We start from the raw sequence: 27025 nt of genomic DNA, 5'->3' as shown, positions 1-27025 counted from the left end.
AACAATGAACTATAGTTCACGCCAGATGACTGTTTTCTTGAACGGACCATGGTGTTGTGTCACATTCAAAGCAGACTAGAGGTTGCCTCAAAGCTGTTGAAAAAACGGGACCAATTAATGCCCGTGCAGCATTATGGCCAGCTTGTAGGAACAAGGAGAGGAAAACAATGCATATATTAAGGTTTTTGGTTACATAAGTAAAGTTTATTTGACCTAATTACATTGTTTATGATGTCTATAGAAACAAATCAGATCAAATTGTATTTGTCACATACACATGGTTAGCAGATGTTAATGCGAGTGTAGCGAAATGCTTGTGCTTCTAGTTCCGACAATGCAGTAATAACCAACAAGTAATCTAACCAACAATTCCAAAACTACTGTCTTATACACAGTGTAAGGCGATAAAGAATATTTACATAAAGATATATTAATGAGTGATGGTACAGAGCAGCATAGGCAAGATACAGTAGATGGTATCGAGTACAGTATATACATATGAGTATGTAAAAAAAGTGGCATAGTTAAAGTGGCTAGTGATGCATGTATTACATAAGGATGCAGTCGATGATATAGAGTACAGTATATACGTATGCATATGAGATGAATAATGTAGGGTATGTAACATTAAGTAGCATTGTTTAAAGTGGCTAGTGATATATTTTACATCATTTCCCATCAATTCCCATTATTAAAGTGGCTGGAGTTGAGTCAGTGTCAGTGTGTTGGCAAAACAGCAAATGAGGACAATATGAATGCTTTTCTTGTTTATATAAAAGCACTTTACGAGTCTCTTAGAGAAGTCTGGATACAGTTACAGTTATTAGGATGGGTCCTAAGAGCATCTATTAAATATACTTAACATTTGTTAATGTTTTGGACATTGTGTGTTGTTGTACATTATGGGTTTCTTATTTCATTAACATAATTTATTTATTAAATATACTGAACAGAAATATAAAGGCAACATGCAACAATTTCAGTTCATATAATGAAATCAGTCAATTGAAGTGAATGCATTTGGCCCTAATCTATGGATTTCAGATGACTTCGAATACATCTGTTGGTCACAGATACCTTCAAAAAAAAGGTAGGGGCACGGATCAGAAACTGTCTGGTGTGACAACCATTTGCCTCATGCAGTGTCACTTCTCCTTCGCATAGTTGTTCAAGCTGTTGATTGTGGCCTGTGAAATGTTGTCCCACTCCTCTTCAATGGCTGAGTGAAGTTGCTGGATATTGGCGAGAACCAGAACACACTGTCACGCATGTCGATCCATAGCATCCCAAACATGCTCAATGGGTGACAGGTCTGAGTATGCAGGCCATGGAAGAACTGGGACATTTTCAGCTTCCAGGAATTATGTACAGATCATTGGGACATGGGGCCATGCATTATCAAGCTAAAACACGAGGTGATGGCGGCGGAGGAATGGCACCACAATGGGCATCAGGATCTGTGCATTCAAATTTCCATCGATAAAATGCAATGTGTTCGTTATCCATAGATTAAACCTGCCCATACCATAACCCCACCGCCACCATGGGGCACTCTGTTCACAACATTGACATCTGCAAACCGGTAGCCCACACGCACCATACACGTGGTCTAAGGTTGTGAGGCTGGTTGGACGTACAGCTAAATTCTCTAAATCAACGTTGGATGCGGCTTATGGTAGAGAAATTAACATTCAATTCTCTGGCAACATCTCTGGTGAACATTCCTGCAGTCAGCATGCCAATTGCACGCTCCCCTAAAACTTGAAACATCTGTGGCATTTTGTTGTGTGACATAACTGTCACGTTGGTAACAATGTTTCAGGAGACAGGCACAGGGATGCGTAATAGGGTTTTTATTATACCCCAAATTACGCTGTGCCGTGTAAGGGCATGGGAAAGACCAAACACACAGGATTGACACCCAAACAAAAGAGTGAGGAGTACCTCAAATAAATAGACACATGCACAATTATTAACACACGGGACGAGACCCGTAATCATCTGCGCAATCCACGAGGCACGAAAGCCAAAACACACAGCACAGGTACTCACACGCACCAACGGACATTAAAACAATAAACGAGAGCCCGGCAAAATTATACAAATACTAATAAGTGGGAATAGGGGACAGGTGTGCATAATGAAAGTTCTGGAGGGATGCCCCCAGCACAAGGTGCACCTGTGTAATGATCATGCTGTTTAATCAGCTTTTGGATATGCCACACCTGTCAGTTGGATGGATTATCTTGGCAAAGGAGAAATGCACACTAACAGGGATGCAAACAAATTTGTTCACAAAATTTGAGCGAAATAAGCTTTTTGTGCTTATGGAACATTTCGGTGTCCTTTTATTTCAACTCATGATACCTGGGACAAACACTTTACAAGTTGCGTTTATATTTTTGTTCAGTGCAGAGTCTACTATAATGGATGGTGATGCTTGCAGTATTTTTCATGTTAAATCCTTGACGTGTAGGTCTATTCTGTGTGTGTTTTTCTCTCAAAGTTCTAGTTTTGATGTTTAAAAAAACACTACGACAAATGCCCACATGTGCAGCTAGCACCTGCAAATAAATTAAGATTGGGATCCATCCATCTCCACAACCCTCCTTATGTTTTTAAGTGCATTCCTCCATATCTCAGGAGTAACGTTTGAGAGGGTGAGGGGTGGATTTAGGGCTGCCGGCTGCTTTAGAGGTGTGGAGTGGAGATGGAGCATATTGGCTGCTTCACTTTGCATTTTCAATTGCAACCAGTGGCAAAATACCTAAAAACGGAATATTAATGTATGCTAATAATTGGCTGAATCAGCGTATTTTACAGGGTTTTGCTTTGATGCCATATGGCACAAACATCAGCATTTTCCCCTCTAAATGTATGTGGAACCTCCTCCATCCCCCCACACATGTATAAAACAGTTACATTATTCACTCAATAGCAAATACTGCAATGCAATCTGCTTTTCTAACACGAACTGGGATATTGAAGTATCTCCATGATCTCAATGCATTCACTCATGTTCATATGGATAAACTATACAATATATCAGTGATGTTGTATTACAGTATATCATTTGGTATGTCCTGCAGGCCAATTAATACTTTTATGCTTGAACTCATTTGTTCAAGCATGCATTTTTATAATGACACATTTTCATGGAGTAGAGAAATACATCAGACCTATTTGACAATATTAGTGGTTGTCGCTGGAGAGAATCCGTAAGGCTAATAAAAACATCTGCATGAATGTTTCAGAGAGCTACTTTGATTTACAGTACCACCATAGTGTTAACCGAGATAAGCAGTATTCTATTACTGCCATGTAGAGAGAGTGTTCTTACCACAGCCTGAGTTCAACTCACTGTGGTTGTTTACAGCTGTGTGTCAGGAGTGGGCAGTCGTAGGGATAATACATGCAATGAAGATGTCGATAGTCAGTCTTTCAAATGTAAAACAATAATTTTTATCATTAACCTCTCAAGCAAGGAGTCAAGGAGTCACCTTGAGGGAACCCGTGACGAGTTCTCTCAAGGGGCAGACTGTTGCTGACCACTGCATTGTTCGCTTAACATTAGACCAGGCGAAGTAAACAAACCCATACAGTCTTTGCATAGCATGTAAAACCGCATCTCCTTCAATGCAATGCAGATTACATTGAAATGTTAAGTGGTCGGGTGGCACAGCCAGGCCTGGGGCTGTGTGATCTCATATGGAGTGGAGGCAGTGAAGGGTTGTGTCTCAGAGAGTTTGAGTTTGCTATTGATGCCTTGAAGTTGGGCTTGACTGCCTCAGAAGAGCCACCAGCAAAGTCATTGTAATAATTCCCTGGAGTGTGACTACTATGCCCTTGACACTGGTAACTCTATGATTAATATACTTTAATACTTAACACAAATGATAACTCATTCAGCCACAATATCCTATTTGTCGCAGGGTAAAACTTAATTCAAGAATAAGCCCCAACATCCCTGAACATTCCGCAATGCCTTTATCTTAAAAAGCGCGCCGAGAGAATACGAGGTCTCGTCTGTCTTCTGCTTCCTGATCTGTTGCCCTCCTATTTAATTCCATTCATTTAGCACCTCTGCTGCTAGGCTGTACAAGGTTTATTAAAATGAGAATCAAACACATCTGGGTTGGAGACGTCTCCCCTCCCGGGAACCTGACTGACAAAGATTGAGCCGATGTCCTTCCTTGAAGACAAGAGGCTGTTATACTAATTTCGAACACAAATTGCTGTAAACACACCGAGGTAATACACACACACACACACACACACACACACACACACACACACACACACACACACACACACACACACACACACACACACACACACACACACACACACACACACACACACACACACACACACACACACACACACACACACACACCGACAGGAACACATGTGCGTAGAAGCTTTAGGCGCTTTTCGGCGGAAAGTAGGGGATATGCAGACCTGAGATAAATAAACAGGCATGCCACTATCCATCTAGCTCAAACTGAGGACCTGTCCATCATCTTTATGTCACTGAGTGTGGAAATGTCTCCACTCCTCACAGTTAATCTGGTATTGGGAGGAAAGGAGAGAGCCAAAGTGAGTTTATAGTAACCTGAGCTTAAGAGGTGTACAGTACATCTTCAAAACACATCTCGTGTGTTTTAGGGGGTTTTCATGGTTAGCATGCTGTGACTGAATTGATTTATAGACTTGAATTCATATTTGTTAGCGTAGGTTGGATTCAGAGACTTTCATTTTTATTTTCCATGCCAATGTGGCATTATATCTTCCCTGGTAGACGATTCTGACATTCAGTGCTGCACAGTTACTCATCTGCTCTGAATTCGAGTTTTGGATTGATGCTCAATTCGTTCCAGGTAATGTTTAAGCTTTTAAGTTTCAAAGGTCACTTAGCAGCCCTACTTAATTAATGAAATGAGTTTGGAGCTGCTTCCATGCCTCTGGGCCATACTGCGAGTGGGGTGGAGATGTATGTGTTGTGCAGCACCTTAAGATTACGGGATGAGAAAGTATGCAGAAATAAGATTCATTGCCATTTCTCCAAGTGAGAAAACAAGTCTGCCTGCTGCTCGCATAATGTTGTTGTTGCTGATACCTGGTTAAAATGGAAATCAATTCCTCATCCAAGTGTTAAAGCTTTTGGGTTTTGCTATTTTTTATGCATGTGTATTTTTTTTCTAAACATTTACACCTTTTCTCATTAATTGGGAGTATTCTTCCCAGGCATGAAAATGGTTCTAAAGCTGGGTTTTTGGACCATATTGTCACATACATAAACAAAGCCAACTGTTAACAGTAAGAACCTGTTGCATATTTTCATGCTAGAATGGTTATTAGGAAGTACAAGTACAGCCAGTTCGATGATTCTAGACCAGCCTTTTATCTGCTTGTTATTTCAGCACTACATTCAAGTTGTGGAAAATGTGCTGTAAATTCTTAATGTCACACATATACCTTTGTCAAAGCATGACATGCATCTTTGATACAGGGTTGTTGTTTTGTATTGAGGCATGACTGTGATGTTTACATGGGCAATGTGATCTCAGTAACCAGGTTAAGATAGAATGACCTTGCAGTAACTTGTATAGTACTCAGTAGTATAGTAGGAATGACCTATATTTAAAATGATGGGAGATTTACTGAAAGAGTTGACATTAACATCGCTGTCTTCACTGGTTTCCCCTCATGTCCTTTTGACAGTGGGATCTATGGTAAAAAAAAAAGAAGCTATTAAACCTGGAAAGGACAGCCAGCATCGTGCAGGACCTTGGGTCAATACAGATTAGTCGGTTGTGGTTTGCCTTGTTGGCCTCCTTGCTTCACTTTCAAGTGTACAGTATAAGCTCCGTTGTTGTTTTGTTTCATGTGTCATACTCAGTTTATTATTGGACAAAATACTAATCTGTTTATGTCCCTTTCCTACTGTGTTGTGATGTTTCTGTGTGGAGCCCTAACTGATGAAAAGACCACCTGTCATGGTCTTTTGATTGGATTATAGGGTAAATACCGCATTCATGTAATCATCTTTATAAAACAGATATGAAGTCTAGACCCCATGCCTTGCTTACATGAATGATCACAACATGAAGGTAAATTTGATCCTACTGTATGCTATTTTTGTTTTAATTGACTGACGATCGCTTGCTTTCTGGAATGTTTAATTATTATCACACTCATCTTCATTAGTCATGGTAGACAAGTCATTTCAGGACATTGGACATAATGCACTGCACTGAATGAAGTGTCTAATGTTTAATATGAAAGCCAACTGGAATGCATAGTTTCACAATATGGTGTACAGTAGGTACTATATTTTCTGAACTGAAGTTGTGGCACAGTGGTTAAGGGCACTGTACTGCTCTGTCGTAACCGGCCGCCACCGGGAGGTGCGTGGGGCGACGCACAATTGACCTAGCGTCATCCGGGTTAGGGAGGGTTTGGCCGGTAGAGATATCCTTGTCTCATTCGCACCAGCGACTCCTGTGGTGGGTCGGGCGCAGTGCACGCTAACCAAGGTTGCCATGTGCCCAGTGTTTCCTCCGACACATTGGTGCGGCTGGCTTCCGGGTTGGATGCACGCTGTGTTAAGAAGCAGTGAGGCTTGGTTGGGTTGTGTATCGGAGGACACATGACTTTCAACCTTCGTCTCTCACGAGCCCGTACGGGAGTTGTAGCGATGAAACAAGATAGTAGGTACTAAAAAACAATTGGATACCACAAAATTGGGGAGAAAAGGGGGTACAATTCAACAACAAAAAAAGAAGAAAGAAAAAATAAGTTGTGGCACAGTACTGTGTCCTTCTACTAGCAGCAACGGAAGTGTATCAAGGACACAAAACAGCAAGAACTACTAAAACTGCTGCTGTTAAATATTGATTCCTGTCTTCTGTTTCTTGGAGTAGAAACAGTGATCTGTCTGAGTTTCTCATTTTGAAATCTGCCCAAACAAAAGCATTGATTGTCAGAACTAACAAACACCCAAGGTTCAAAACTACAATGAGGATTAAAAATAAACTCTCTCACAGAAGGTGAAAATTCTATAGTTTTTCTGCCTTTTCAGGCTTTCAGCACTTTGCTTGCTCAGTCTCTGTGAACTAATATCTTTCTGCAGAGTTAGAAAAAAACAAGTTCATTTTGCCGTTTATTTCAATTCCAAAATGATATCCCAGCATCACACACACAGAAACACAAACACTGGCACATACACTCACAGTACATATCCTCATCCACACATGCACTTCCGTATACATTCATTTTTAAGAGGCCAGTAAAAAACAATGTTATTATTGCTGAATAATTTATACAAATATAAAGAAGGTTTCCTTGACCTAGTAGCTATAAGCAACCCTGTAGCGCTATCCATGCACGCTTATTTCTAATTTCTATTTCAATCAATGAAGGACTGCAAATCTAAATCACTCCTGATAGAAATTGCAGACTAATGAATATTATAGGACATTAGTCTTGCATTCTAATGTATGTGTTTACATTATCCTCACTGCTCTATGGGGCAAACACACTGATTCAAACCCAGATCTGATTATGTGGAATACTAGTCCCATGTTAGGAAGGAAGCCAGGAGGGAAAGCAGCACTATTTTTGTGGATGTCTGTGTTATCCTTGGCCAGTGCAGCCAAAGCTGGTCCTCTTTTAATTCTAATTAGAGGAGCTGCCTTTCTGCCTGCCTCCCCTCCCATGGAAGTCCCTGTTCCCAGAGATTTGAGGGAGCTAATTCTCCCAGCCGGACCTGCTCCGGCACAGGCTCCGACACAGGCACTGAGACAGCCAGGCAGGCAGAGAGAAAGAGACAGAGGAGAAAGAGAGTGGGAGCTGGAGGGAGGAGTCTTATTGTGGAGCCTTACTAGGCGCCTCTACTGGGTGAGTGATTGGGCGAGAGAGTGAGAGAGAGAGAGCGTGAGAGAGAGGGAGAGAAGGGAGGGGTACGAGTAGAGACACTGGAACGGCAGTGAGACCGAGCGAGTTTACGAGCGAGAGAACACGAGAGAGCTCACACTGAGAGAGTCTACACATCAACAGGAGAGCAAAGCAAAGCTGACCACTGTCCACAAGAGTGACATAGAGAGAAGGAGCGAGAGAAGAAGAAAAGGAGGAGAAGAAGAGAGGAAAAAAGGAAAGAAGAGTTAAAGCTATATCCCTGGCACAAGGGAGATCATTGAGGGACTGTAGCACTCATCCAGAAGTGCACAGAAGAGCACTGTTGTGTGTGTGTGTGCCAACATCAATTTCACACACTCGTCCACTGTGTTTCAGAGGTTCACCCTCTTCCTCTCCAGTCATGATCCCCTGGGTCGTTGTGTTCCTGTGGATCTCCGGAAATGGTAAGTCAACTGGCTATGGTCCTCTTATCCACTGCATTTGTCTAGCATCTTTCTGTTATTATCTGTGTTAGTTGGTGACTGCATGTGAATCTTGAGCATTTTATCTGAAGTAGTCTTTGGTGTAAGCTGTCAGACCTGATGCTGTCAGATGTATCTCATTTTGCCTCAATGATATGTCCCTGTGCTATATGGGGAAGAAACTGGTGGATAATAACGGAATACTTGTGTTTATAGCTGTTAACATTTGTAGCCGGTGCTATCCTATCTCAGGAGTTCATCATGGCTTGTGCCGATTCAGACTGAATAACCTCATCAGACAAGCTCCTCTGAGTGTTCACATCCCAGCTTGGCGAAGCGTTCGCTCCCCGTGACTCACATTATTTTGAACCTGCGACCATGTCTTTGCTGGGGATGTGCCGGGGGATGGTCAAGACCACAGAGGACCACAGAGAATATAGAGCACTCTGAACAACACAATCGCCTTGGACTAAATATCCAGGTGATTTCATTCTTAGACAGTGTATTAGAAATGAAGATGGATGGATTGGTTGTTTCCCCAACTTGCCAGCAGGTGGTTGTCTTTGGAAACAATGTAACTCTCGCTGTCAGTCATCTGTGAGAATTCTGTAAATTTCACTATGTCGGGTGGGTGAGATGTGGCTGGTCTGAGGGCAGGTAGAGAGTAGATGGAGTGTGTTTGTTCCTCCGTGGCCACTAAGAGAGTAAAGGGAGTGTGTTTACTCCTCTGTGGTCACTAAGAGTGGGGAGAGTGTGTGTCAGTGGAGTCTACTCACAGGAAGAAGGGGAGGACCATACTCCTCAGTGAATTTCTTAAAAATACAAATATCCAAACATTAAAAACGTTATCCTTTTTAGATAAAACTCTAAATATATTCACATGTCACCAAATAATTGATTAAAACAATGTTTTGCAATGAAGGTCTACAGTAGCTTGACCAGCACTCTGTAGGGTAGCACCATGGTGTAGCCAAAGGACAGCTAGCTTTAGTCCTCCTCTGGGTACATTAACTTCAGGACAAAACCTAGGAGGCTCATGGTTCTCAGTCCTTTCCATAAACTTACACAGTAATTATGACAGCTTCCGGAGGACGTCCTCCAACCTATCAGAGCTCTTGCAGCTTGAAGTGACATGTTGTCCACCCAATCAAAATATCAGAGAAGGAATCTAGAACTGAAAGCATAAGCTACAGCTAGCACTGCAGTGCATAAAATGTTGTGAGTAGTTGACTTAAAGAGGTAGAAATACAGTAGTTGAACAGTTTTGAACAAATTAATTTATTTTCAAATTAGGGAGAAGCGCGCGAGAGAGAGCTAGCTATATTTGGTTGCACATTTCTTTTACTTTCACCTTCACTAGCTAGCTAGTTTCGACTACTTGAACATCCGGCTCAAACAGAGAGGGATGTTATGTTAGCTAGCTGCCTATGGCTATCCAACACTGGAACTCTTCCAAGTCAAGGTAAGCTTTTGGTTTTATAAATGTATTGCCACTGGGGCCCACCGGTGTAACTGCTAAACTGCTTTCTGGATGTACTGCATGACTGTAGCTAGCAGGTTTACTAACGTGTTAGTTCTAGTAACTGACTATGACGTGACAACGATGTAGCTGTGTGTAGCAGTTATAGCAGTCATGATATGAAGGTTTGGCTTGGAAAGGTTATTTTGCCTGGTCACAGACAGCTGATGTGTTGTGCGCTGAAGTCCACAAGCGATGGAAAAATGTGAGAGGAGGAGAGCGTGTAGATAGTTGCGAGAAGATTTATATTTACAACAAGCAAATTGATCACGCTGCTATGAAAGTGAAATGTGTTTGTGTGTGATCATTCTGACAATTCAGAAAAAAAATGTGTTTATTTTTTTCCCCCAGACGTTTCTTAAATGGAATCAAATAGAACGAAACGGGTATAAAAATACCTGAATTTGTTCCATAGAAAATCACATTTGCAACCGTTTCTCCCTAGATTCTCACACTCTCGCCTTGCACACTCTCTAGCAGGCGAGAGTGTGCAAGGCGGTATTGAATGTGTGACTGTCTGTCACCTTGATTACTCAAAATGATCTACGTAGGTAAACTGTCATTCATAGGCTAAGTTGTAACTTCAGTATCATCTAGTAGCCTAAACCTATTGACGTTACATTGAACTGGGTGAATGGAATATGAATGACTGTGTCATCATGCTGTAATAGAAATAAGGCCATGCTCATAAAAACATTTAATAATCCTCCCTCTTCTTAAACGGCACCGACCGCCACTGGTGTGTTAGCTCCTACATGGTCATGGTAACTGACCCACAAAGGGAGCAGGAGCTCATCCCAGAGTGTGTCAGGGTCAGCGGAGCTGTCACAGCTTATTTTCAAAGTTTGACCCCTCACGCTGGGCAGCCATCTAAGCAGGGTTCTGTCCCTCAGCTCTCTCAGTGTGTGTGTGTGTGTGTGTGTGTGTGTGTGTGTGTGTGTGTGTGTGTGTGTGTGTGTGTGTGTGTGTGTGTGTGTGTGTGTGTGTGTGTGTGTGTGTGTGTGTGTGTGTGTGTGTGTGTGTGTGTGTGTGTGTGTGTGTGTGTGTGTGTGTGCGTGTCAGATATAGAGAGAGGCATAACCTTTTTTTCAAAATCATCGGGAGGAAGAGGAAACCAAGTCTTTCTAGTTTGTGTCACAATGGACTGAATCTGACAGCTTTGAGGTTGGAACATTTACAGCGGAGGTCGTTATCAACACTTCATTTGTTTTCCAGAATTCTATTTTCCCTTGTTCTCTAGATCACACAGAGAGAAATCAAGTAAATCATTCAAATGATAGAAAAGGTCAAGCTTGTTTTTGCTTTCAAAAACATTCTATTGTGCCCTTTTCAATGTCTAGAAATGATGTATGCATATGTTCAAGTGGCAAAAAAAATATGTTCGGATGCACTTACACAACCCACTAATTTAACGTTGACTATGGTACTAAAGCTGTTAATATTGCTCTCAGTACTGCTGGTTCAGGAGTTGTACATCACATCTGAGGAGGTTGTCTGTTGTATTTGTTTTTATGCTTGTGTAAGTGTATCCTGGGATGTTGACACTAACATACTGGTGTCCTGTGAAGTAGTTTGAATGTACGCAGTAGCTATAGAGACTGTATTCCACAGTTGATGGTTATTTCTTCATGACCAGACGATTTATTTCTGAGATCATTGTACTCTGGAAATAAGTTTAAATTGCACACGTTTAGACTGTAACATTAGGTGTCTGCCTAATTTGTGTCCTTCACTGCATGTTCAAAATGACTGCCTCAAGCTATTTATTCTCCTTTAAGCTAAGAAGCTGACAATTTACAAACTACCTGATGATGATAGCCTATCTGCTGAAATACCATATAGACAGATTGTACATTCCAATCACATCGCTGCATAGATCTCCATACATCAGCTCTTTGTGCACAGGTATTTTACCGGCATGATATTTTATTTCCCTCATTACAGGTGATGCTTTCAGTTCTGGGAAAAACAACTAAAAACCAACCAGCACATATCTCAGATAATGCAGACAAGAGCGAGATTGCTCTGCAATTCAGCTGTTTGTTATTACCATAATATAAAATAATATAAGCCCTGGCAGGTAAACAGGTGATAACAACCTGCTTCTACTTGCCTTTGCCCATCTCTGGTAGAGAACACGTCACCCTGTTGCTCATTCTAGTTTTACAAATTGTTACTCGGTTTATGTCGCCAGCTACTGTCAGCAGAAAACATGAGAAAACTATCTATTTTATGAAGAAGGGACAGAGGGAATTGTGAGGCCAAGACTAGAGAGAGCCATCCTCTAGTGAGAGAGAGAGAGAGAGAGAGAGAGAGAGAGAGAGAGAGAGAGAGAGAGAGAGAGAGAGAGAGAGAGAGAGAGAGAGAGAGAGAGAGAGAGAGAGAGAGAGAGAGAGAGAGAGAGAGAGAGGTTCTGCTGATCTCAATCCTGCCTGTACTGTTTGTAAGTCACCTTTTCTTCCCCCATTCCATGGCAGTCGCCTGGTCCGCAACTGATGAAGTGAGCCAGGAGGACACAATGTTAGCCAGGAGGACACGATGTGAGCCGGGAGGATCCTGAAAGAATGCCCCCAAAGAAGGCAGTCAACGCAAGCAAAACCTATCCCAAACGTAGTCTGTCTCTCTCATTCCCTCTCTCTTTCTCTCTCTTCCCCTCTATCCCTGGCTCTCTTGTGTGGTACAGTGTGATTGAACACCATCTCTGCTGTCAGGGAAATGGTGCTGGAATTTCTGAGTACAGAAAGTCCCTGTGGAGGGAGCCTATTTAAGAATAGAGTCTTGTACTGGATGTGACTGTCCCTGTGGCAGACTGGAACCGAAAAACCACACAGAGGTATATGGAGTGACTCTCTCTCTCAAACTAGACCCAGATTGCTGGCCTCCTTATTAAATCCATCAGCAAACTGTCCAGTGGTTCCTTGGATGGTACTTATAGGCAACACGTCTAATCATTCTGCTGGCCTCGGATTTGCACACTGGGGGCAGTGCAGCATAGCAATGGACTCCATTTCTCTCTCTCTCCTTCTCCCACTCCGTCTTCTGGCTTCCTCCCTCCTTCCCAGCTCACAAGCACACTCCTAGACCTCCTAGTGCTAAGTCACCACCCTGCCATGACACTAAGCTGTTTCTCAACCCTGGAAAGAAGGTCTTAGCACACCACAAGCCTCTATTTCATTTGCTGCTGTCTGTTAACGGTCTGCCTATTCTGAACCTAAACCCGCTTTTCACAGAACACGAGCTTTGATACCAAATTCCTAATAGCTTCATAATTAAATGTCAACACAATGTCATGTTTGGTTTTTGAGATTTTGGAATAAATCTCTTTGCTTCTTTAAAAGAGAACACCCCCCCCCAACACATTTCACAACACAAATCATCCCAAAATGACATTGGCCAATTTTGTCTCCATTTCATTGCATCATGCTGCATTCTAAGTAGTTATTTGTAAATAATGCATGTGTTAAACCCCTTGTAAATGCATGGATTATGACAAAATAATCCAATTGTAATTAATAGATTTAGTTATTTCAACCACAAGCTAAAACAAATTATTATTTTTTTCCATATGCTTTCAAACTCCCTCCTTTGCTCATCATATAGACTTTCTCACACAGCTCCTGCTGTGGTCTACCTTCCTGTTGTCTGTGGTCAAACATGGTGGCTAAGAAGATAGAAGATATACCATGTGTCCTTCCTATATCTTAACTCTTCACTCACTCTTCATTGACGGCACATGCTGTAAGGACATTAACCTTTGCCAGGTCACGTCTTCACAGGAGATTGATATTGATGTCCTCCATTGGGGTGTGACGTTGTAAGCCAACCTTTGTTTCCTTGTTTGTGCTTTCTGTACCATCGAGGCTAGCGTCATAAGTCACCTCAGTCGCCCATGACCCCTGCTGATTTCCGTGTCATGCTAGATTAAGCCTAATCCAATCCAGCCTGACGTTTCCCAAAGGATATTTCTGGTAGTAAACATATGAATAAATAATCAGAAGCTGTCTCTAGAAAGCTTTGGGTCTTGGTCCCAGTGGTTAGCAATGGATAGGTCTTCAAAGGGGTCATTTGACAAAATGTTATTTTCAAGATTATCAGATAAAGTGGGTTTATGCTGGGTTTATATGGGTTTATGCTGGGTCAATAGACCATTTTTAGTAGGTTTTTTCCTTCAGAGTAAATGCCATTTTTTAGTTTTATTACATTCATTGATGATTGATAATAGGTTATGGCTTTTGTTAAAAATTGATTAGAGTAATTAGATCATTGAGTTACCGTTTAATTAAAGCTATGGCATTTTAATCAGCTGTTGTCTGTGTAGTTAATTGTAGTGCATCATGTATCTTTATGCTTGCATCATAGGCCTTTAGCAGACGCAAACAAGTGTACAGTAAGTAAGAGATCAATTCAGAGACGTAATTTTCCATTCATATATTTGTATTACCTTAATTTAACAAGGCAAGTCAGTTAAGAACAAATTCTTATTTTCAATGACAGCCTAGGAACAGTGAGTTAACTGCCTTGTTCAGGAGTAGCACGACCGATTTTTACCTTGTCAGCTCAGGGATTCAATCTTTCAACCTTTATGGTTATTAGTCCAACGCTCTAACCACTAGGCTACCTGCTGCCTAGTGTATCTGACTGCTTCATCCGATTAAATGGACGGAATCTCTTCAAGTCGGATTCCGGTCAGGGAGGAAAGGAAAATTATTAGTTTGGAAACTATTCTTCCAAACCAGGCAATGATCCACTTCCATGTAAGCAATGTTTACTGGAATTCATTACAATTCACCAATGGCATTCAGAATGACATACACCAATATGCACTCCAACCCCCACCTTCTCTCCCTCTCTGAGACTTTGCTCTTGGATCTCATTCCTAGGGGATGAATTTATCCAGATTGAAGCACTCTTGGCAAAAGGGCATTATCCCGGATTAAGTGTCTGCTGGGCGTAATGTTAAGTAATTCAACCAGATGCTGTTGTTATCATGAGGTCACCTGTGGAGTGAGGGTTAGCACCAACCCACACTCCTCTGTCCCACCCTCTCCCCTATTCCCCCTCTTTCCTTGAAGACATAGGGCAGCCCCCTACTTGGCCTGTCTGCCTTTCATAAGGAGTGTTAGGATACAGGGAGATGGCAGAAGAGGGAAGACGGGCACACTGGGCGGCAGCTGCCTTCTCTGAGCACAGTCGGGATTTTTTTGACAGATTAAAGAGGGGATTAATGGGTTCTAAATTGCAGCCTAATGCACAGGAAACAACAGGCGATGTTATTCCCTCTCAGTGGGAGCCGACTGCAGCGGCTTGGCAGGGGAGGTCAACAGAGCCGGAGTAAGGCGGGTCGTACACCACGCTTCTGTTCCGGCAATGTTTTTCTGTCACAGCTGGTAAAAAGTAGCTACCAGTCCTTACCTCCTTGTTCCTGTGTAGAGGGTTGTCCGGCGAAGAAAAGGGGTGGGAAGGAGGTAGTATAGTGGAAGTAATGCTATGACTTTTAGTGTAGCTTGGTAATCAGTTGCTAATAAGGATCTTACCCCTTTTTTTTAAAAATTTGACCTAAAATGACATGTAGGAGAAAATAACACGTTAGATCTGGTAAAAGATAATACAAACAAAAAAACAAGCGTTTTCTATCTTTTTTTCCATCATATTTGAAATGCAAGAGAAAGCCCATAATATAATATTGCAGTTTAGGCACTATTTCGATTTTGGTCACTAGATGGCAGCAGTGTGCGTGCAACGTTTCAGATTGATCCAGTGAAGCATTGCGATACTGGACAATATTTTGTATCAAGTCTGCCCAAATGTGCCGAATTGGTCAGTTGATATATTTTCAAGAACATAACTATAGAGAACATACAAAAATGATATGGTAATACAAAATGTAAGTTTACACACTCCCAGGAATATCATACATGATGGTTCATTAGCTTATACACTAACTTTCACACATCTAGATGGCCGGGCGGAATGGGTGGGGAGCCAGAGACAGCAGGGGTTCAAACTGTAGAAGCCAGTTCCTACATTTGAATATAAAAATAGATTTTATCCAACAAAACTATTCCACATTTTATCTCTGGGACTCTCAGGATGACAAATCAGAGCAAGACTACTGAATGTAAGTACATTATTTATCTTCAGAGGTGAATGTATCAAACCAGTTGCCGTGATAAAAGTGTTTTGTTGTTGTGCACTCTCCTCAAACAATAGCATGGTATTTTTTTCACTGTAATAGCTACTGTAAATTGAACAGTGCAGTTAGATTAACAAGACTTGAAGCAATCTGCCCATATAAGACATGTCTATGTCCTGGAAAGTTTGCTGTTACTTACAATGTCATGCTAATCACATTAGCGCACATTAGCACAACCATCCCTGTATAGGGACACCGATCCTGAATAGGTTATGAACTTGATTTTCTCCCCTTTAGTAAAGAGACATTTCTTTCAATTATATAGTTTAGGATGTATCGTATCGAAAATGTGTGCAGATATGATCAGCTTGACACTATACACTGCATTTTAGGATTCAGAGCACTGTTTCTATTGATTTATAAATGGCATATAATGGTGCCATTCAATCCACTTTGTAGAGTTCAAAAATGATAGTTCTAATGTGTTATAGTTGTCTTTTATGTTCTTGAGAACTCCTGATTTTGCCTCAAAATAACAATCCACATATGTATTTTCATGCCTCGGCTCCATTCGCTGCCCATTTCTATTTCAGAGTGGGGAAAAAGCTGCTCCCCGCATCGATATCGTTATCAGGGCAGATCAGGAGTCATTACCTTGGGTAAATTGCATGCCATCCTATTCGCTGCCTACTGCTGCCAATATAATGTTGTGTATCCTGGAAGCGACTGAAGCATTTGTGAGTAAGCCACCTAGCAAATACATTGACAGGATTGTTACAGGCCATGTTGGAGAGAGGATGGAAGATGCATTTGGTGTTTCGGCACAGGAGGCACTTGAGGAATTGGATTTCTGATCTGATAACAGCTTCAGAGTGTTTTGTGGGAAGTTTCTGGAACAACCCAATATTACACCTGGATGAACTCGGCTGTCTCTACCCCCCTCTCTCCCACCTTCCATTTCTCTCTCTCTGTTCTCCCTCTCTCATGCCAGTGTTACCTACCAGAGATGGAAATGTATTTTAAATTGGCCGATGCAAGTTAGCCGTATGTGTTTGTTCTGTGTGTATCGGTATGCTTGTTAGCGCATGTGTGTGTATGTGTGTCGGAGTTGCAGGTGTACGGTTGTGCAACGCCAATTACGCCTGCAAGCCTTGTGCGGCAATATATACTGAACAAAAATATAAACGCAACATGTAAAGAATTTGTCCCATGTTTCATGAGCTGAAACAAAATATCCCAGAAATGTTGCATACGCACTAAAAGCTTATTTCTATCATATTTTGTGCACAAATTAGTTTACATCCCTGTTAGTGAGCATTTATCTTTGCCAGGAAGCTGATAAACAGCATGATCATTACACAGGTGCACATTGTGCTGGGGACAATAAAAGGTCACTCTAAAATGTGCAGTTTTGTCACACGACACATTGCCATAGATGTTTCAAGTTTTGATGGAGCGTGCAATTGGCATGCTGACTGCAGGAATGTCCACCAGAGCTGTTGCCAGAGAATTGAATGTTCATTACTCTACCATAAGCCGCCTCCAACATTGATTTAGAGAATTTGAAACCAGCCTCAGAACCGCAGACCGTGTGTAACCACACCAGCCCAGGACCTCCATATCCAACTTCTTCACCTACGGGATCGTCTGAGACCAGCCATCCGGACAGCTGATGAAACTGATAATTATTTCTGTCTGCAAAAAAGCAATTTTGTGAGAAAAACTCATTCTTATTGGCTGGGCCTGGCTCCCCAGTAGGCGGCCCTATGCCCTCCCAGGCCCAACAATGGCTGTGCCCCTGCCCAGTCATATGAAATCCATAGACTAGGGCCTAATTCATTCATTTCAATTGACTGATGTACTTAACTGTAACTTCGCTGAAATTGTTCAATGTTGCGTTTATATTTTTGTTCAGTATACATGCAAATTAGCCTTTTAACTTGTATATGGGGAATCGGGAAAGAAAGGAGCGCCTTGCAAACTCAACTGTTGTTAAATATGTGTGTGCTTCCCTGCCAGTACAACACACATGCATCTATCTGGAAACAACAGAACAGCGGCAATATATAGCTCGCTTCTCCCAGTGATGCCTTGCGGCGGACAGCATTGACAGCAGGTGATGGCCTCCGATAGAACATGGGGGTCATGGTGGTCTGGATATGGTTAACAGATAGAGCCCTTCTGTAATGTTCCCCTGGCACTATTGGCTCATTGGAGTATGCCCAACTCATTCCTGCTCAGTCGGGGTCAATTCAACTGGATTATACTTTTTTAAAATAGAGGCCGCTGGGAACAGAATTGTCTGTGGGAACCAGGCATACAGTAATTGTTAAGAAAGGCTCTATTCTTTGAGCAACTATTTAATCCAGCACTGATCAAGAAAAATGTTTTATTCAGCAAAGCAAATCAGACACAACAGCTTTCACTGAACTTTTTCTTCATTCTAAACTTTTTAAATCTGGGGGCTATGTAAGCTTTGTCAATCAGGAGGCCTAATAGTGTCAGGCCTCATCCCCTTCATCAGTCTGTTGATGTGGATAGTATTTCACTAGCTGCCAAACGGGGGGTTGAGCCACCTGCTTGTCCTACTAAGACAATTAGGCAATTGAGGGAGAGGCCATTCAGTAGTCATGATCAGAAGGCTGGTATTAGAGTTAGACAGAGCCGCCCATCTACCATCTCCAACTAACGGTGGCATGATGCCAGTTTTCTTCCAGCCTAATTAGCATGTTTGTTGAAGGAAATGTAGGAGCGTTTGACACCAGGCTTAGGAAACGATGGAACGCTTGGTTGGTGCTTAGACAGAAAAATCCCATTGGCCCCCAGACAAGCCTCTACTGTAAGGCCTGTGGCTCTGTGTCATTGTGGAGTTTCTTACCATCCCACTCCGTCCTCATCAGTTCTTTCCTGGAGTTACCAAAGAGCAATCTGCCAATGCATATGCCTCCCTTTCACAATATGTCCTTTGGTGGGCGCAGCAGTAGAACACTGCTGCTTGAATATTGTGTTTGGGGGGTGATCTTCTGAAGTATATATCCAAGTTTGAATCCATCTCACACTGAACATTAATACAGAATTAGCTTGTATTCACTGAGTCGTCTCCACATGGAACAAAGAGGTCTATTTTTACATGTAGTAATTACTGGTTTTCAGACTCAGGATCAGCTATAAGTAATCAAAACATATTATGTCTCAGCCCCATCCTATACATTATATGATTTGTCTCTCTTCATCTTCCTCTAAGTCCTTAGTTTATCACCATGCCACTTTAAGGGGGTTTCAGAAATTAGTAAGTGTAAATATTGTAAATTAAAAATTGTAAACATTGTGAAAGTGTAAACATTGAAATGAAACTGTAATTATTTGGAGTTGGTATTTATATTTCTTTGAGGATTTGTAGCTTCAAGAGTACTTTTCACACCACTCTCTTTTTGTATTTGGAGCTGGAGTCCAAGTGCAATTTAATATTGTGTAGATAATTTTTTGCCAGGCCCAGGCGAAAAAAAATGGTTAATTCACGATCGGACGGTTAAATGATTTGCTATCCTTTCAAATCTGTTGGCAGGGGTTTCAATCTGGCAGGCCTCCCGGGTGAATTGACAGTGGTCATTGCTCAATCCCTAGGGGACATTAGTGCAAATCACAGAGGCACACCGGAGTCATCGCAGTTCGCCCCTTTCCCTTGGCCAGCACCCAATGCTAAATAGCAGTGCTCACTCTGGCTAACAATATTGGGCAAGGAGAATACCCTTAAACCTGATTTAATTATAACGCCTCAAACCAGGCCTGGCTCTAACACTGAGCGAGACCAAACAAAACATTGAAGGAGGAAGACCTAAGCGTAGGCAGGGAGAAGGGTCGTCCATTATTATTATATATATTTTTTTTATATATATATTTTTAAGGGGTAGATCAGCTTTAATATTGCAGATAGATTGTAGCTTCCATCAATGTAATTGTCTGCATCACTTCCAATCCCCCATATATTTTTTTGCAAATGTATGACTTAAATGTAAATGTAAATGTATGTATGTATATATATATATATATATATATATATATATATATACACATATATGCATCTTTAAAAATATATATATTTCCTTTAGTACCCTCCAACCCTACCAGGGTCGTCCATTATTTCCTGTGTAAGGGGAAGTGGAGGGACACAGAGGATGCTCCGGCAGGCCGATGATAAACAGACTCTATGTCAGAGATTGGATTAGAGGGATAGAGAAAACTTAAAAGCAGAGTGCAGTTTATTGTAGCCTTATCTAAAGTGATAATGTTACCACAGATGGATGAGTGCAATGACGGATGAGTGGATGGTAGCTCTTATACAAGATATAACAATGGGCCAGATAGCTTGGTGGATATGCAACAACTGCCCTTCTGAAAGAACAGGAAGGGCTCACATTCAAACAGCAGGGAATAGCTCCTCCGAAATTCACCATCAATTGCAAGACCTCTAGTTGGCCTGCGGTGTGATCATTAAACCAGGTGTAGACTTCGCTCAGAAGGGCACAGATAGAATCATGGTATGTTGCTGCCATTTGAAGGCTATTTTAGCGAAGATATGACCAAGACATTTCGAGAGTCTGAGAAGTTTTTTACAATGGAGAAGTTATTCTCAGATATGTTTAAGGTGGAAGTATGTATTTCTGCTCTAGTTGGGGGTTGCTATGTTTGAAATGAGTGTTTGACAAAGTTGTGTGTCTGAGAGGATCACTCTCAGGGAGGGTGTAGATTGCTGTTGATGCTCACAGAAAGCTGAAAAAATAACAATAATAGTAATAACAAGAAAGAGGCATCTTAGGTTCCCCGGTAGAACAGTAAGGTAACGTTTGGAGGTATTTAGGTAAGCCAACTGTTCTAGTTTTCCACAATGACTCCTGGGGATTTTCTCTCCCTTCTGAAGTCTATGTTATCTAATTGTTGGTCTGATTAAGAACATAAGAATACAATACCTCCCAAGGTAAACAAATCTATCTCCTGTTTGGCAGATGGAGAGAAAAAAACTCAATGGGAAGGGGGGGATTGTTGTCACAAGTTAAACGTATCTGAAGCTTGCAGTCCTAATCCGGGCTAGGGATGTGCATGTGTGTTTTTGTGTGACTTAGAGCAAATGAGATTATTCTCCTCTTTCGTTGGATGCTAATTGTATTACTAAACATTGTTTGCGTATCTGACTCATAGCAGCGTGACTCTCACGTTGGGTTTCTGTGATGTTGGACACAATTTTGCTCAGAGTTGAGGAATTTAGAAAAAAAAAAAATCTCACTGGGAAAAAACTTGTTGAATCAACGTTGTTTCCACATTTCAACAACAACAACAAAAATCTATGTGACGACCTTGAATCAACATGGAAAACCGATTGGATTAGAGAAAATTAATCAAGGAAATTTAGATTTTTTTTTTCACTAGACGTTGAACTGACATCTGTGCCCAGTGGGATGGGTTTTGAAATACCCTTGCATGACTTTTGAATAATGGTGCAGGGTGGTGCATGCCCCCAGGCCAATTCTGTGTGACACTAGCAAGGCAGGACATAAAAAACGCAGAAGGGCATCTAAAGTTGATCATGGCAGTGCACTGTGGCATGTTCAGAGGTGTCACAAATCCCCCACTCACCTCCTCCGAGTGTCCTTAAACTTCTCCAGGTCTTTGTGTTCATGGGGACCAGCTTGAATTATTAACAGTCTTTCATTAAAAGGCACTTTTCAGGGCTGCAGCCAGAGAAACTCGGGCTAGTTTGACAAACTCGTTTGGATTAAGGGAGACACAGCGCCGTGGTGGAGATTTACGACGGAAAAAGTTGGATGTCCCGCAGCCCAGAGAGTCTCTTCCAGATGGGCCTGTTCCACACAGAGTGGGGAGTTAATGGCTTGGAGTCTGCCGTCACTCCTCCTCTACTGCTGCTCTCTAACTGCCAAATGTGATCTTGTCCCCCTATTTTCTCTTTTCTTCCATGGCAGCCTATTACCTAGGATCGTTTCAACCCAAATCCTTTCTGTTATTTGTAAGGAACCATGGGTATTCATAGTGTGTTCATATTCATACTGAATTCCCTACTGAAAACATACTTTGTTTTCATGAGCCAAAGTACCAGAACAACACTAATGAGCAGTGCCTGTGTGGGCCCTGGCATCATTGTAGTATGAACTGTAATTATTCTCCCAAAAGCAGCCATCATTGCTTCAACTCTGCTGTGCATCTCTTGATCACCTCCATATTGGGAGAAAATGGGAAATGAACAACCCGAAAATACAAGTAACTTTCAGTGCCTCGGCAGCCCTTTGAAGGCTGACAAACAAGTGTCTTTCATGTTAAAACCAGCAGACGTGTGGTACAGAAAGAGAATAACACAGACAGTATCCAGGGGTAGGAGATCAGAGATCAGTATCCAGAGGTAGGAGATCAGAGATCAGTATCCAGGGGTAGGAGATCAGGGATCAGTATCCAGGGGTAGGAGATCAGAGATCAGTATCCAGAGGTAGGAGATCAGAGATCAGTATCCAGGGGTAGGAGATCAGGGATCAGTATCCAGGGGTAGGAGATCAGAGATCAGTATCCAGAGGTAGGAGATCAGAGATCAGTATCCAGGGGTAGGAGATCAGGGATCAGTATCCAGGGGTAGGAGATCAGAGATCAGTATCCAGAGGTAGGAGATCAGAGATCAGTATCCAGGGGTAGGAGATCAGAGATCAGTATCCAGGGGTAGGAGATCAGAGATCAGTATCCAGGGGTAGGAGATCAGAGATCAGTATCCAGGGGTAGGAGATCAGAGATCAGTATCCAGGGGTAGGAGATCAGAGATCAGTATCCAGGGGTAGGAGATCAGGGATCAGTATCCAGGGGTAGGAGATCAGAGATCAGTATCCAGGGGTAGGAGATCAGAGATCAGTATCCAGGGGTAGGAGATCAGAGATCAGTATCCAGGGGTAGGAGATCAGAGATCAGTATCCAGGGGTAGGAGATCAGAGATCAGTATCCAGGGGTAGGAGATCAGAGATCAGTATCCAGGGGTAGGAGATCAGAGATCAGTATCCAGGGGTAGGAGATCAGAGATCAGTATCCAGGGGTAGGAGATCAGAGATCAGTATCCAGGGGTAGGAGATCAGAGATCAGTATCCAGGGGTAGGAGATCAGAAAGGGAAGATTTTGCGGTCTCTCTTTATGTGCCTGTACACAAGGCCTCCTCAGGAAATGGCATCTACTTCATAGTTTCTCCTCACATTTATTCTGACCCGTCTCTCTCTAGCAAAGAAAGATGAAAAAAGGGAGAAACCAAACCCCATCAAAAGGCTCGAGCCCAATTAGGGTGCAAAGTGAACTGACCATTTACTAAACTGGAAAGTCACCCTGATGCTTTCCACAGTTAATGAGGTGGGATGATGAATTGGAACATGTAACTGATGCTCTGATTTCATCAGCCACAGCAGGTAACAGGCAAAGGGTATCAGAGACATAGAGCGAGTATACACTTGATCTGTCTCTGTATTGTTGTGAAATTAGGAGGGTGTTAAACCAAAGGAGACATTGTGTGTTTCACATTCTGTATTTCTTGGGGCTAGTGTGTCAACAAGGTTTAGAGATGGTTACACGTAATATTTTTCCCCGTCCACAACACACACAAGCACGCATACACAGAGAAAGAGCGAGAGAGTGGGCTGTTGCTTCAAGAATCTGTTATCTCTGCATTAATGATGGAGCGGGAGCTGTGGTGGCCCTCACCGAGACATGAACCAGATTTCAACCTGGGCTCCCATGGGTTGAGGGCTGCATGTCTCCAACATGTCACAACTCTATCGCTGCTGGGAGGGGGCTGTATGTCATCATTGTAATACCCCCCCCCCCTCCCCATCTCTAAAAGTAAGGCAGCTTTCAATGGAAGAGGAAGGAGAGTGGAGGGGGTTGGATGTGGGGGCTGTTTGCCTGGCTGAGATGGCTTGCCGCAACAGTTAGACCGACAGCTCTAATCAATTACAGGGACAGACCGCTGTGAACAAACAGCCTAATGGAAATAAAGTGGAAATTATCAACCCAGGAATGAGAGGAAAGAAGGAGGAGAGAGGATGAAAAAGATGCAGGCTCAGACTTGGTCGTTACAAAGGCAAATTGCCACTTTGAGAAAGGAAAATATGTTTTCATTTACATCATTATTTATAATGAAAATGGAGAAAGAAAGAGAATCCACCCGCAGACTGTCAAATGCCCCTTTCTGACTTCTTGTTCTCTAACAGCATCACCACCTCAGATCCCCATCCCTCCATCCCCTCCTCCATCTTCCCTCCCTCCCTCCCTCCCTCCAACACACACACACACACACACACACACACACACACACACACACACACACACACACACACACACACACACACACACACACACACACACACACACACACACACACACACACACACACACACACACACAAACTAACACACACACACACACAAGCACACCATGTTGCTCTGAAGAAGCCACGCTCCACTAATACAGCTCGGCTGGAGAAAGCCTGTGAGCATATGTCATTAAAATGCTTAGACATGTGGAAGGGAGTGTCGAGAGATGGAGAGGAAAGGAGAAACATCTGGGGAAGAGTTTGTCAGGTGCAATCAGCATGATATCTACCCACCTATAGACCCCTGCCAGACAGGTAGGTCAAGGGGGAGCCAAAATAGGACACCCCACCATTCTCCTCGACTTCTCAGAGAGAGAGAGAGAGAGGTGTGTGACTCATATGAGAGAGACAGATGTTTGTGTGAGAAAACAGAGTGTGATGAAGGACGGTGAAGGGGAAGAGAATAGTATTTCTTCTTAAGACAGCATGAGATGTAGAGGATTCAAGAAAATCTCAGATGGTTCCATCTTCAAGAATATGAACTGACAGGTGGGAGTGTTGTTTCACCTAATTTTATAAGAAAAGGGCTTGGGGCAAAGCCGAATGAAGATGTATCGGAGATTTCAGACTAACTCAGAGTGGAGACAGAGGTCAAACAGCTGAGCTGGTGTAACAAGAGAACAAGTGAGGTGAAGCCGATTAACAGAAGACTGAATTTCAAATAAGCTCTATTGGCCTCAGCCGTCAAATTTAAATTTGAGACCTTGTCGTCTGCTTTTCAAAGTGTGCCCATGCTGTTAGAGAGAATAGCCAGCCTTTTAACTGCAGGGATTGTGACGTTGTATCAGGTCAGGCAGGTGAAAGACAAACAAAGTAAGAAGACAAATAATGATAAAGCAGAAACGGTTTGTTCCTAAAGGGCCAGGGAAAGTTTCAGTGTTGTGCAGTTTCTCAGTAAGTGTTGCAAGGGCTAAAGACACCACCGGGGCAATGTTGTGTTACTGAATTAAATTGCTGAGGAACTGACCCTGTGGGGAGGCTCGCAACAGTCCGCTGAAGTTCTGCCCAGTTCCCTTTCTTAACCAGACTGTGCGGCTCTGGTCCAAGGTTAACCAACGCTGCTCTCTGTCCTGCTGCTTTTATTATGAGTCTGAAAAGGACTGATGTAACAGAGGTCAGGCTCAATGAGGCACAGCAGTGAAAGTTGATTTGAGTGTCACCCAATAACAAATGGTTGAATAGCTGCATTCCACAAAAGACTGCTACTGTTCAGTTTGTGCATGGAAGCTGTTTTCATAAGCACGTTAAGTGAAAGCAGGGCAGGAACAGAGGGAGAAGGATGTTTGGTTACGTGTGTGCATGTGTATGTGTGTGTGTGCATGTGTATGTGTGTGTGTGCATGTGTATGTGTGTATGATGGAACCACAGAGGCTGTGTGAAGGCGCTGTACTGCGAAAGGTGCCAGAGTGTGTTTGTCATGGGCAGCGTAATGTCGAGGAGAAAGGGGACTGCAGAGAGAGACTTTCCCTAGGCACACAGAGTCTGTCAGACTGATTAAGTCATACGGGCTGAGTGAGAGCTGGGAAATTGAATCAGTGCATGCTGGGGTAGTATGTCATGAAGGAAAAATAAATAAATAAATAAATAAATACAAACATAAAAGTATTAACATGATGGTACATCAGATATGCACTTATACCTGTTCCCAGGGGCCCTGGTGCACCAGTGTGCTCTCATTCCCCCTCCTCAGGCAATGTAAAGCAGGTCAAGACATCTTAAAGTTCAGCGAACGCAACATGACAGGACAACTCCAACATACGGCCTGTGTGACAGCTAGTGTTGTGGAGAGATGAGTGATGCTGGCCTGTGTCTTGTAGTAGAGGGAGGAATATGAAAGCCTGCTGGTGAGATAGGGACTTATCTATTTTAGCTTCAACTCACAACTAAGAGACATGATAAAAAACCGGATGTGAACCACAAGAGAGTTTCACGTAGGAAGTACAAGTACAAGATTAACTTTTTAAAATTCAAAGTATGAGAGAGGCATACAGTTTCACAGCTATCCACCCAGTCCGTCTCTAGGCTGAGGCTGTCTATCACGTTATGGGGTGTGGTACAGGAGTGAAGACATCTGATGGAACACCGGTCTCCACTGCCACTGGCACACCCTCCATACGAACACGGTCCCTCTCCACCTCTCTAAACACGCTCTCTCTCCACCTCTCTAAACACACTCTCTCTCCACCTCTCTAAACACACTCTCTCTCCACCTCTCTAAACACGCTCCCTCTCCACCTCTCTAAACACGGTCCCTCTCCACCTCTCTAAACACGCTCACTCTCCACCTCTCTAAAGACGCTCCCTCTCCACCTCTCTAAACACGGTCCCTCTCCACCTCTCTAAACACGCTCCCTCTCCACCTCTCTAAACACGCTCCCTCTCCACCTCTCTAAACACGCTCACTCTCCACCTCTCTAAACACGCTCCCTCTCCACCTCTCTAAACACGCTCCCTCTCCACCTCTCTAAACACGCTCCCTCTCCACCTCTCTAAACACGCTCCCTCTCCACCTCTCTAAACACGCTCCCTCTCCACCTCTCTAAACACGCTCCCTCTCCACCTCTCTAAACACGCTCCCTCTCCACCTC

General features: G+C 42.7%; 1 protein-coding gene across 2 annotated transcripts in view; it reads left to right on the top strand.

Moving 5' to 3' along the window:
- The first annotated feature begins 7939 nt into the window (after nucleotides 1-7939).
- Nucleotides 7940-27025, top strand: part of LOC118397520 (kin of IRRE-like protein 3) — a 217389-nt gene continuing 198303 nt past the window's right edge. For both annotated transcript variants that reach the window (XM_035792379.2, XM_035792378.2), the window contains exon 1: nucleotides 7940-8363. In XM_035792379.2, coding sequence (XP_035648272.1) covers nucleotides 8321-8363 — 43 coding nt within the window. In that variant the 5' untranslated portion in view covers nucleotides 7940-8320. The remainder of the gene's footprint in view (nucleotides 8364-27025) is intronic.

This window comes from Oncorhynchus keta, chromosome 18 (genome assembly GCF_023373465.1).
Source record: "Oncorhynchus keta strain PuntledgeMale-10-30-2019 chromosome 18, Oket_V2, whole genome shotgun sequence".
NCBI classification, from domain to species: Eukaryota; Metazoa; Chordata; class Actinopteri; order Salmoniformes; family Salmonidae; genus Oncorhynchus; species Oncorhynchus keta.
The sequence above is the reverse complement of the archived record's forward strand: the minus strand, read 5'-3'. Positions and strand labels throughout refer to the sequence as shown.